The sequence below is a fragment of the Muscardinus avellanarius genome (genome assembly GCF_963383645.1).
Source record: "Muscardinus avellanarius genome assembly, chromosome: 5".
In the NCBI taxonomy this organism is placed as follows: Eukaryota; Metazoa; Chordata; class Mammalia; order Rodentia; family Gliridae; genus Muscardinus; species Muscardinus avellanarius.
In genome coordinates, this window is record NC_137790.1 from 140,909,869 (window position 1) to 140,922,529 (window position 12,661).

The following is a 12,661-nucleotide window of genomic DNA, read 5'->3' on the forward strand; positions in this document are numbered from 1 at the left end:
TCCTCCTGTCTCCGCCTCTCAAGCACTGAGATTATAGGTGTGTACCACCACAACCGACTTCCAGCCTTGTTTTTATATTTTTTTTATTTTGAAACAGGGCCTCACTAAGTAGCTAAGGCTGGCTTTGAACCTGCACGATCCTCCTGTGTCAGTCTCCGAAGTACTGGGACTACAGATGTGCACCACCACGCCTGGTTTGGACACTACTGTGTGTGTGTGTTGTGTGTGCGCGCGCACACGCGCGTGCACACGCAGTGCTGGGGAGGGAACCCAGGAGCATTCTACTTCTGAGCAACAGCCCTCCTTGATTCTTTTATTTTGAAACAGGGTCTCGCTAATTTGCAGAGGGCCTCACCAAATTGTTGAGGCTGGCCCTGAGCCTGCAATCCTCCTGTCCCAGGCTCCCGAGTTCTAGGCCTGCAAGCGTGCACCAGCTCGCCGTCGGGGCGCACTGTGTCCCGGTGCTCGGGCCGGCCTAGGCCTGGGGCGTCCGCGATGGCGCTCTGGCTTGCTTCCGTGTCCGCGCCCCCCTGCGCGCTCCGCTCCTCCGGCCACCTCCGGGGGTGTCCCGCTCAGAAGTCGGCTAGCGCGGCTGCGTCCGCTCCGTCCGGGCGCTGGGCGCGGGGCTCCGCGCGGCGGGGGCGGCGGCGGGCGCGCGCGGGGGCGGCGGGCGCGCGCGGGGGCGCCGGGGGCGGGCACATGCGCAGGCCGCCCGGCTGCACCAGCTGCAGGAAGTCGCGGTACCAGAGCCGCGGCCCGGGCGGCGGGGGGGCGGCCGCCTCCTCGGCCCGCGCCAGCCCCTCGGCCCGCGCCGCGCTCAGCACGTGCAGCGCCAGGCGCCGCAGCGGCCGCGAGAAGCCCTGCTCCACGGCGGCGCACTCGTACACGCCCGCGTGCCCGCGCCGCAGCCCGCGCAGCAGCAGCGCGCGCTCCCCCGGCACCTGCGGAGGGGCGTCAGCCAGCGCGGCCCCTCCCCTGGCCCCGCTGCACCCGGGCCTGGGGTCTCACCTGCGTGCGGCCCTCCCCTGGGGTCTCACCTGCGTGCGGGCCCTCCCCTGGGGTCCCACCTGCTTGCGGCCCTCCCCTGGGGTCCCACCTGCTTGCGGCCCTCCCCTGGGGTCCCACCTGCGTGCGGCCCTCCCCTGGGGTCTCACCTGCGTGCGGGCCCTCCCCTGGGGTCTCACCTGCGTGCGGCCCTCCCCTGGGGTCCCACCTGCTTGCGGCCCTCCCCTGGGGTCCCACCTGCTTGCGGCCCTCCCCTGGGGTCCCACCTGCTTGCGGCCCTCCCCTGGGGTCCCACCTGCGTGCGGGCCCTCCCCTGGGGTCTCACCTGCGTGCGGCCCTCCCCTGGGGTCTCACCTGCGTGCGGGCCCTCCCCTGGGGTCCCACCTGCGTGCGGCCCTCCCCTGGGGTCCCACCTGCTTGCGGCCCTCCCCTGGGGTCCCACCTGCTTGCGGCCCTCCCCTGGGGTCCCACCTGCGTGCGGCCCTCCCCTGGGGTCTCACCTGCGTGCGGGCCCTCCCTTGGGGTCCCACCTGCGTGCGGCCCTCCCCTGGGGTCCCACCTGCTTGCGGCCCTCCCCTGGGGTCCCACCTGCTTGCGGCCCTCCCCTGGGGTCCCACCTGCTTGCGGCCCTCCCCTGGGGTCCCACCTGCGTGCGGGCCCTCCCCTGGGGTCTCACCTGCGTGCGGCCCTCCCCTGGGGTCTCACCTGCGTGCGGGCCCTCCCCTGGGGTCCCACCTGCGTGCGGCCCTCCCCTGGGGTCCCACCTGCGTGCGGCCCTCCCCTGGGGTCCCACCTGCTTGCGGCCCTCCCCTGGGGTCCCACCTGCTTGCGGCCCTCCCCTGGGGTCCCACCTGCTTGCGGCCCTCCCCTGGGGTCTCACCTGCGTGCGGGCCCTCCCCTGGGGTCTCACCTGCGTGCGGCCCTCCCCTGGGGTCCCACCTGCTTGCGGCCCTCCCCTGGGGTCCCACCTGCTTGCGGCCCTCCCCTGGGGTCCCACCTGCGTGCGGCCCTCCCCTGGGGTCCCACCTGCTTGCGGCCCTCCCCTGGGGTCCCACCTGCTTGCGGCCCTCCCCTGGGGTCCCACCTGCGTGCGGCCCTCCCCTGGGGTCCCACCTGCGTGCGGGCCCTCCCCTGGGGTCTCACCTGCGTGCGGGCCCTCCCCTGGGGTCCCACCTGCGTGCGGGCCCTCCCCTGGGGTCTCACCTGCGTGCGGCCCTCCCCTGGGGTCCCACCTGCGTGCGGCCCTCCCCTGGGGTCCCACCTGCGTGCGGGCCCTCCCCTGGGGTCCCACCTGCTTGCGGCCCTCCCCTGGGGTCTCACCTGCGTGCGGGCCCTCCCCTGGGGTCTCACCTGCGTGCGGGCCCTCCCCTGGGGTCCCACCTGCTTGCGGCCCTCCCCTGGGGTCCCACCTGCGTGCGGCCCTCCCCTGGGGTCCCACCTGCGTGCGGGCTCTCCCCTGGGGTCTCACCTGCGTGCGGCCCTCCCCTGGGGTCTCACCTGCGTGCGGGCCCTCCCCTGGGGTCCCACCTGCTTGCGGCCCTCCCCTGGGGTCCCACCTGCATGCGGGCCCTCCCCTGGGGTCTCACCTGCGTGCGGGCCCTCCCCTGGGGTCCCACCTGCGTGCGGCCCTCCCCTGGGGTCTCACCTGCGTGCGGGCCCTCCCCTGGGGTCCCACCTGCTTGCGGCCCTCCCCTGGGGTCTCACCTGCGTGCGGCCCTCCCCTGGGGTCTCACCTGCGTGCGGGCCCTCCCCTGGGGTCTCACCTGCGTGCGGGCCCTCCCCTGGGGTCTCACCTGCGTGCGGGCCCTCCCCTGGGGTCCCACCTGCTTGCGGCCCTCCCCTGGGGTCTCACCTGCGTGCGGGCCCTCCCCTGGGGTCTCACCTGCTTGCGGGCCCTCCCCTGGGGTCTCACCTGCGTGCGGCCCTCCCCTGGGGTCCCACCTGCTTGCGGGCCCTCCCCTGGGGTCTCACCTGCGTGCGGGCCCTCCCCTGGGGTCCCACCTGCTTGCGGCCCTCCCCTGGGGTCTCACCTGCGTGCGGGCCCTCCCCTGGGGTCCCACCTGCGTGCGGGCCCTCCCCTGGGGTCTCACCTGCGTGCGGGCCCTCCCCTGGGGTCCCACCTGCTTGCGGCCCTCCCCTGGGGTCCCACCTGCGTGCGGCCCTCCCCTGGGGTCCCACCTGCGTGCGGGCCCTCCCCTGGGGTCCCACCTGCGTGCGGCCCTCCCCTGGGGTCCCACCTGCGTGCGGGCCCTCCCCTGGGGTCTCACCTGCGTGCGGGCCCTCCCCTGGGGTCTCACCTGCGTGCGGGCCCTCCCCTGGGGTCTCACCTGCGTGCGGGCCCTCCCCTGGGGTCTCACCTGCGTGCGGCCCTCCCCTGGGGTCTCACCTGCGTGCGGCCCTCCCCTGGGGTCCCACCTGCGTGCGGCCCTCCCCTGGGGTCCCACCTGCGTGCGGGCCCTCCCCTGGGGTCCCACCTGCGTGCGGGCCCTCCCCTGGGGTCCCACCTGCGTGCGGCCCTCCCCTGGGGTCTCACCTGCGTGCGGGCCGCCTCCCCGGCGCGCTGGAAGGTCCACTCGACGCGCGCCTGCAGCGAGCGCGGCTCGCACTCCAGGATGGCGCTGCCGCCCTCCACCGCCAGCACCTTCTCCTCCGGCAGCGGGGGGCGCGAGGCGTCTGGCGGGAGGGGGCCGAGTGAGGCGGGGCCTGGGGGGCGGCCGGCCGGGCGGGGTGGGGGGGGACTCACCCCCGGAGCACAGCGCGCTGGGGTCGCCGTTCCTCACGTCCTGCCGCCGGATCCGCCTGCGGAGCGGGACCGTGAGCGCCCCCCCCCCCCGTCGCGGCGGCGGGAGACCCCCCCCCCCCGGCCCCCACCTCTTGGCGCTCGGCTGGAAGCGCGTGCACGCCGCTCCGTCCCAGGCGCAGTAGGGGTCGCGCGCCAGGCAGCACTCGGCGCAGGCCCGGCCCAGCATGGCGCAGCGGTGCAGCGGGACCTGGGCCACGGCGCCCCGCGACGCCGCGTACAGCTGGTGCTGCGGGAGGGGTGGGCTGACGCTGAGGCTGGGCCGCAAACCCACACCCGGCTGCGAACTGCAGGGGGAGCCCGGAGCGGCCACTCACCCTCTTGGAGGAGATCTGCATGCTGGTGACGGGCGCAGAGTCCTGGGAGGGAGGGGGGCGGTCAGGGCTTCGGGGCGCGTCGGGGGCCCGTCGCCGGGACCAGGCCTCACCTCGAACACGTGGAGCTCCTCCAGGAGCAGGCCCTCGGAGCTGGGCCGGCTGCCCTTGGGGACCGAGATCACCTTCAGCACCGTGCCCACGTCTGCGGGGAGGAGAGAAGGTGGCCGTAGGTGTCCCCTGACAGCCAGAGCAGGCCCCACCCTGGGGCAACAGGGCGGGCGAGAGTGTGGGTTGAGATGGCAGGGCAGTGTCCAGCGGCGATGGGATGGGACATGGAGCTCCCACCACGGGGCCTGACCTGTGCCGATGAAGAGGACGTCGTAGTGTCCGTCGGCAGCTGCTACCCGGTCTGCCACGATCTGGGTGAAGGTGTACCCAGCGCCCACTTGAAGGAAGAGAGGGCGCCCGCCCACGGGCAGGACCGAGTTGTACATGAGAGGGTGGTTCCGTGCAAACTGGATCACGTCATCCGGGAAGTCCTTGGTGGAGCTGAAGGTGCCAAAGGTCTTGCTGGGGCACTGGGGAGGGCAGGGGGAGGCACCAGGGTGAAGGGACGGGGCTTCGGGCAGCCCTCCTCTGGGAAGAAGGCCGCCCTGGGGACTGGAGCCTTGCCCTGGGGAGGGTTCAGACTGAGCCTGCGGCTGGGGAGGGTGGATCCCTGTCCAAGACAGGAGTGGCCTTTTCCCACCCGTAGCAAAAAGAACCGGCGTTCACCACGGAGCCCCTGGGCCAACCTCTGTCCTTGAGGGTTGAGCAGGAGCCCCTCTACGCACCATGCCAGGCCTGGGGTAGGGGACTCGACCCTGGTAGGACACCCACTGGTGCGTGGGCCCCTCCTTGTGTGCAAAGGGTCCCAGGAAGGCACGGCGTACATCACTCATGCTGTACACGCACACGGCTGAGCCCTGGAGGATCCCGCTGCGGGCAACGGGCAGAGTGAGGGGCGGAGGGTCCAGCGGGCCCTGCGCCCGGCTCCCTACCTCTCGGCCCGCACCTGGTCGTGGAGAAGATGGCGTAGAGCAGCGGCGTCCTGTGGTCCCGGTAGGACATCAAGAACACGTCCTCTGCGGGGAAACGGCCTGGTTGGGCGAGGGTGCGCAGCCCCCTGGCCCGGTGGGCTCCTGGAGTCTGAACCCCGAGCCCCTCCTCCATCCTGTGGCAAGGTGCTCACGGAGCTGGTCGAAGTGGGTGTCGCCCTCAGCCCCGGGCACAGAGCACACCAGCCGAGCCTTCAGGAACGTCGTCCACTTGTTGACCAGACTGCGCTGGCCGCCCACGTCATTCTGCCAGGAGGATGGCACAGCGTGAGCCGGACCCCAGGGGCAAAGGGCGGGGGCAGGGCCCCTGGGGAGTGGCCCAGGGCTTCCTCACCCGGCAGATCTGGCCAACTCGAGCCACGGTCAGGCGTCCCAGCACGGGAGCGGCTTCCACTGCCAGCTCGCGGAAGAAGAAGTAAATCTTGTCATCGTCAGGGTTCTCGCTCTCCGGGACCCAAAAGACCTTGACGAACTTGGGTTCTAGCGCATCAGGGGCAGAGGGTCAGCGGCCCGCCCGCCCCAGAGCCCGAAGCTTCCCTCCCTCCCGAGGCCAGCAGGTGCACTTGGGCAGAGCTGAGCGCCACCTCCAGCACCTCGAAGGATCAGGCTGGCAGGCAGGAAGCATCCACCAGGGGGCAGCAGAGACTGCGCTGCCCGAGGAGCTGCGGTCCAGGCTCACCTCCCCGGGGACTGTTCTTCCCTAGGGGACCAGATGCCCCCACCTGTTTTATATCCTCCTGCTGAGTGTGTGCTCTCAGAATAAAGTACTACATCCCCTGACGTCTTGCCTTTTTTTTCTTTTTTTTTGCGGGTCTGGGAATGGAACCCAGGAGCATTCGACCCCTGAACTACACCCCCTGCCCTCTATTTTTGTTCTTTATTTTGAAACAGGGTCTCACTGAGTTGCAGAGGGCCTCCTAAGTAGCTGAGGCTGTCCTTGAACCACGATCCTCCAGGTCTCATCCTCCCGAGTGCTGGGATTACAAGCGTGCCCACCACGCCCGGCTTCTCACCTTTTTTTATTTCTGGTACTGGGGATGGCACCCGAGGGCATTCTACTTCTGAGCTACATCCCAGCCCTTTCTTAACATTTTAAAATTGCTGCTGGGTGCAATTGGTGGCGCACGCTTGTAATCCCAGCATTTGGGAGGCTGAGACAGGATCACGGTTCACAGCCAGCCTCAGCTCCTTAGTGAGGCCCTCTGCAACTCAGTGAGACCGTTTCCAAATAAAGAATAAAAAATAGGGCTGGGGGTGTAGCTAGGAGGTAGAATGCCCCTGGGTTCCATCCCCAGACCTGCAAAAATAAATAAATAAATAATTATTTTAGCTTTTGGGGGAGCTTACTGGGGACTGAACCCAGAGGCACTGTGCCACTAAGCTAGATTGCCAGCTCTTTTACCTCGAGGCAAGGTCTCCTGAGTTGCTAAGACTGAGGTCGAATTTGAGATCCTCTTACCTCAGCTTCCTGAGTCACTGGGATTACAAGCCTGAGCCTCCATGCCTGGCTTCTATCAAAAAAATTTTTTTTCTTTTTTGTGGTACTGGGGATGGAACCCAGGGGCATTCTACCTCTGAGTTATACCCCCAGCTCTTTTTATTTTTTATTTTGAAATAGGATCTTGCTAAACTAGGCAAGGTGGCACATGCTTGTAATCCTAGTACTTGAGAGGCTGAGACAAGAGGATGGCAGGCTTGAACCTCAGCTATTTAATGAGGCCCTCTTCAACAACTTAGTGGGGCCCTGTCTCAAAATAAAGAATTAAAGCCAGGCGTGGTGGCACACTCTTGTAATCCCAGCATTCGGGAGGCTGAGACAAGAGGATTGCAGTTTGTGGCCAGCCTCAGCTACTTAGTGAGACCTCTGCAACTCAGTGAGACCCTATTTCAAAATAAAGAATAAAAAACAGGGCAGGGGATGTAGCTCAGAGGTCAGATACCCCTGGATTCCATCCCCAGACCTGAAAAAAATAAAGGAAAAAAATTAGGGCTGGGAGTGTATCTTGGAGGTCGAATGCCCCTGAGTTCAATCCCCAGTACTGAAAAAAAAAAAAAAAAAAAAAAACAGAAGAAAAGAAAAAAGAAAAGGGAGAAAGAAGGAAAGAAAGAAAGAAGAAAGAAAGAGAGGATTTTGTTAATCTGTTGGGTCTCGTTAAGTTGCTGAGGCTGGCCTCGAACCTGCGTTCTTCCCCCTATCTCAGCCTCTCAAGGACTGGGGTCGCAGGTGTGCAGGGTTGCGCCTGGCACTCACCTTATCCTTGCTTGGCACCTGCCCTGTGGTAAGATGGCAGTCCCCTCCCAGCACCCAGCAGCCTCTCACCATTGAGCCAGCGGGAATCGTGCGGCTCTGTTCGGAGACTCGGACGCTGGCCCAGGCTGCGAAAGATGGTGAAGTCTCGGCCCATGAGGTCGGCTGCCACCCCCGAGTACAGCTCCTGCCCTGTGGAAGGGCAAGCGCCCATCAGGCTCTGGAGCCAGGGCCTCGGGACCTCAGGGGCTGCCAATCAAGGAAGCTTGGGGCCCGGGCTCTCCGGGCTCCTGGGTCCTGAGGCGTGGTGCTTCCCCTGGGTGCCAGCCTCTGGACTCACCCACCAGCACGGAGGCAGCGCGGTGCCTAGGGTCATAGGGGCTCTTCCCCTTGCCGTCCTCCAGCCTTCCGGGCTCCAGCCTGAGCACGGGCTCCTGCGGCCAGGGCAGCGTGAGGCCGGGCCTCTCCCCGCCCAGCCTCCCTCCCCTGCCGGCCTCACCTCCTGCCGCTGGCCGACCTCCACGAAGGCACAGGTGGGGTGGAAGGCCCCGGTGCCGCAGGCCAGCAGGTGGGTGTGGTTATAGGCCTGCAGCGACTTCACAAAGTTCATACACTCGGTCTGGAGGCGCGGGGCGGCGGGAAGAGCGGGGCCGTCACCGGGCACCTCGCGCCTCCCCCTGCCCCAGTCAGTCCAGACCAGCACTGACATGGCCATCGTGGCCAGCCCAGCCCACCCTCACGGCCCACCCCGTGACTCAGAGGCGCCCAGCAAGGCCCGGGAGCCCGCACCCTGACTCACCACCTCCTCTTGGACCTCCCTGCCCTCGCCCCCGCCAGAACAGCCGGGCCTCTGTCTGAGCCCTGTCCAGGGTGAGAGCCCCCACGCCCACCACGGGCAGCCGCACTCACGCCGATGTCCTTCCCGGCCCAGTTGCACTCCTCTCTCCACTCCACGGGGGCGGGCCAGGCCAGCTGCGGGGGAGCGAGCGCACATCAGGACAGGCTCCGGTCTAGCCCGGGGCTCCCCGGCAGCCTGGAGGGGGCCCGGGCTCACTGAGGCCAGGGGGCTCTGGCACCTTCTTGGCCCGCTTGCTGATGTTGTCCAGGCTGAGGGAGGCCACGTGGTTCTCAGCGCCCACGAACAGGCGTCCCCGCTCCTCGTCCAGCAGCAGGGCTTCGTAGCAGCAGGTCCGCTCCAGCCTGAAGGTCCGGAGACTGTGCCGGGCCTGGAGCTCTGCGGGCGGTACCACCCAGGATGCACCTGTCACCCGAAGGCTTCCTGGGCCTGGCCTGGCTGTCTTTCTACAGACCTCGGCTATGCATGTGACCTGGCCCACACACGAGTGTGCTTACATATGTGTGAGCTTACACAGGTGAAGGCAGGCCCACCCAGGTGCGAGCGTCCAGCCGCGGGCTAGGCGGCGCAGCCCCCAGGAGGAGGAGGACGTGTTTAAACACACAGGTCTCTGGGCCAGCACCGGGAGGCCAGAACCCCGACCCCAAGAGTGGGGCGGAGCATTCCTTCCCTGTCGCCCATCGCTGACCCAGCAGCAGCATGGCCCTCCTGAGCCACGGCTCACCAGCCCTACGCAGATGCGGCCCCGCTGGGGCTCTGATGATTCCGACATCTTTTTTTTTTTTTCTTCTGTGGTACTGGGGATGGAACCCAGGGGCATTCGACTTCTGAGCTACACCCCCAGTCCCACTTTTTATTCTTTATTTTGAAGCAGGGTCTCTCTGAGTTGCAAAGAGCCTCACTTAGTAGCTGAGGCTGGCCGCGAACCGCTATCCTCCTGTCTCAACCTCCCAAATGCTGGGATCACAAGCGTGCGCCACCACACCCGGCCGGACCCCCACATCTTGACCTTGCCATTGCTCTTTGAGGGGCCGTGGTCGCTTGGAGGTAGGGGTGGGACAGAGGCAAGCTCTGAGCTATGGGGACAGGAGGGTCTCCTGGGGAGGCACAGGAGAATGTGGGCGGCTGAGGCCAGGACAGGGTTAACTGGAGGTGGCCTGAGAACACCCCTGACCCAAGAGATCTGGTGACAGGCGCGTGGGCCAGCGGCCAGCACCGAGTCCTCCTGCCCACCCGGCCGGGCCCTCCTGCCTGCCAGGTGCACCTACCTTGGAAGGAGAGCCGGAGACGCGGGAGGCTGGGGGCGGCACCCCCCAGCCCCACTGCCCAGAGCAGGGCCAGGCCTGGGATCATGGCGGCGGCCTCGGTCTGCCCCATGCCGGCCGCTCAGGGCGCTCAGGGTTCAGCGGGTGTGTGCGGAGGAGCCTGGAGCTGCCCTGGACTCTGCCCGGGATCTGGAAGAGAAGGAGTCCGCGGCACAGCGCAGCGAGGGCGGTGAAGGGCGGGAGGCTGGGGAGTCCCCGGGGATCAGATTACAGCCCCTAGGGAAAGAGGCTGGGGGGTCGCATTCCGCTTCCGAGCCCTCCCTCCCCAGGGCGCCCCGCCTGGCCACAACCATAGACACACCCACGCCCAGCGGGCACACCCTCAGGGTCACCCTGCACTGGTCAGCACCCGTCCCACCACGTCACCCTTCCCCAGAACCTCCCCTCCCGCACGCGCGTGCACACACACACACACACACACACACACACACACTTCACAGCACCACACACCCACTGCATGCCAGCCGGGGAGAGGACAGGGATACTGGGAGACACAGACAAGGCCCCTCCTGGTGCGGGAGAGGGCAGGGAGCCAGCGATGAGTCGGATAGGATGGTCATTTCAGAGGGTGCCAAGTTCAGTGACCAAGCGAGCCGACCCAGGGGAGGCTGACGGGAGGAGCAGCCTCCAGAGTGCTGTGTGCCCGGCGTGGAGAGGCCACAGGCCCTGGGGCCGGACCGAGGCCGTCTTGGAGTCGGGGTCCCTCTGTGAGGCACACTTGTGCATTGGGGTTGGGTGTGCATTCACATGTACACATGATGTGCGAGCATGGGGGGCCACGCAAGTGTAGATGCGGGCCGAGTGTGCACGCACACGCGTGTGTGCGTGTGGTGCCGCCGGCCTGTATGACGTGTGTGTTGAGCACTTGTGTGTGTGCCAGTGTGTGCACCATCATGCTGGGTGAGCAGATGGAGCTGCGGCCCAGCCGTGCTCCCCTTCTGTACCCAGAGGGCGGAGGGGCTGGCCACAGCCATCCTGGAGTCTGCCTGCAGACCCGAGAGCTCCCGGGCGCCTGGTGAAGCTGCCCTCTCCACCTTCTCGGGGCTCGCTTTCCACTCCTGCCCCTGGGTTATCCCGTCTTTGATCCTCTCCGCTGGGTCCTGCGGGGGGGGGGCGGCTCTGGCCGTGCTGCGCCCCCTTCCCGGAGCTGGAGTGGCCGTGGGGAGCCCCGGGGTGAGATTGAGCGGGGAACAGCTGCTGGGGCAGGTGTCAGGCCCTCCGCCGTCTCCCGCTCTCCCACCCGGCCCCACCTCCTTCCGTGCACCGCGGACACTTGCGGCTGTCTCTTCTCAGGCACTAGAAGTCTGCGGAGCCGACACCCGCCGCCTCCGCACACTGCACAAGAACTCTGCAGGGCACCTCCCACCCTAGCCCCTTCTCGCCCAGGGGCCGCGGGCCTCTCTACGGCTCCTTTAAGGAGCAGCCCCCGCCCCCGCCAGGCCAGCCACCGCCCCTCACGCACCGTAAAGTTTTGAAGACTGCAGGGCGGATCAGATCGGGTGACTGGGCAGGCAGCCGGGACCGGCTGGAGACAGGGCCAGGCCAGCGTGGAGTGGGCACAGGGGAGAGTGGGTAGAGATGACCCTTCCCTGTTGGGCTTCGAGGGGAGGGGTGTCCGAGGCCGTGGGGGCCTGGCGGCCAATCAAGCCACAGAGACCCCAGCTCTGGGCCCCTCTGCGTAGCCTGCCGCGGGCACCGCAGGGTGGAGGGCACCCCAGGGCCTCCAGCTCCTCACTTGTCCCACCACAGCCGGGGCTGGAGAGGATACCTGGGAGCTCAGATGCGGCCTTAGTGCCCAGGAAGGGGGTTGTCAGCTGGAGATCTGATGAGCCCCCCAGGACCCCAGCCCCAAACCTTCCTCACCAATCGGGTTTCGGTACTTGGGCTGCCTGCCCGCAGTGGCTGTGATGGGGGTGCAGCACGGGAGGGCGGGTCTCCCTTTCCCACTTCAGGGTGGGGGTCCAGGCAGAGCCCCTGGCCTGGAGCCTGGCACCTGAAGGAGGTATACTGCAGGGCTGGGTGTCCTGAAGCTGCGCTGGAGGACACGCCCTCCTTCCACTGAGAGGTACTTGGCAAGGGCTGTTGTCTGGACAGAGTGCAGTGCTCGGGTACCCTGGGGAAACACCTTAGCCCCTCGGTCTACCCCAAGGCTTTCTCCTGCCACCTCCCCAAGGCTGGTAGCAGGTCCGCAGGGGACGGAGAGACTGTGCGGCCCTTCAAGCACACGCGGCTTCGCTGCCTATCCCCGAGGGCCAGCCAGCCAGGCGGGGACAGACTTATCTCCAAGTCCCTGGAATCCATGCATGGCGGGGCCTTGCCCCTCCTGCTGAGGCCTGGGACCTGGTATTCCTGGACTGCCGGCCAGCTGGCAGGTGAATTCTGGGAGCCAGTGGGAGGACGGGGGTCATTCCGAGGGACACATCTGCCTGGGCTCTGGGGCTTCCCCGGTCGGAGAGGCCAGCCTCCCCCTGCTCCTGGGCTGGCTGCCTCTCCTCTTGGACCTGGGCGGTCTCCCCTGGCCCCATGCAAGCAAACAAAATTCTTTGGCTACAATTTTCCACCCCAGCAGCCAAGACCAGCAAGTGCTTTTGCGGCCCCTACCCGGCCCACTGTCCCCTGTCTGCCCCTGTGGCCGTTAGCTCCCCAGGCCGGCCTCACACACCGCCCTGCATTCATCCGGGGAACAGGACCTGCCCCCCAACATCTCAGCCGCCAAAGAGAAGGGGCTGTCCATGGCCACCTGGCCTCGGGCTGCCCTCCCTCCTCTGGTCCACCCTCCCGTGAGCCAGAGGGGAGTGCTCAAGGGTGGGAGCCCTTCTTTCTGCTCCTCAGCCCATCCCAGTGCCAGGCCTGGGGGGGGGCGGGACAGGGCCTCAGAGAAGCACTGCTGGGCCACACCACATGGGTTTACCTCTGAGCTAAGGTCTAGCGCTTTTCTTGTGCTTCTGAGAATTGAACTCGGGGGCAGTCTACCTCTGAGCCCCCAGCCCTATTTTATTTTTTATTTTTACTT

General features: G+C 67.1%; 1 protein-coding gene across 1 annotated transcript; it reads right to left on the reverse strand.

Annotated features, from left to right (window-relative positions):
* Positions 1–572: 572 nt before the first annotated feature.
* Positions 573–9,700, reverse strand: SEMA3B (semaphorin 3B; the record flags this gene model as incomplete). The annotated part of the gene is made up of 17 exons (XM_080696647.1): positions 573–941; positions 3,539–3,678; positions 3,749–3,804; positions 3,877–4,034; positions 4,123–4,164; positions 4,233–4,324; positions 4,481–4,700; positions 4,956–5,100; positions 5,177–5,246; positions 5,354–5,465; positions 5,554–5,699; positions 7,540–7,659; positions 7,808–7,901; positions 7,967–8,086; positions 8,377–8,439; positions 8,544–8,701; positions 9,592–9,700. The coding sequence occupies 17 exons, from the start codon at positions 9,698–9,700 to the stop codon at positions 573–575; spliced, it is 2,214 nt and encodes a 737-aa protein (XP_080552773.1).
* Positions 9,701–12,661: the final 2,961 nt, after the last annotated feature.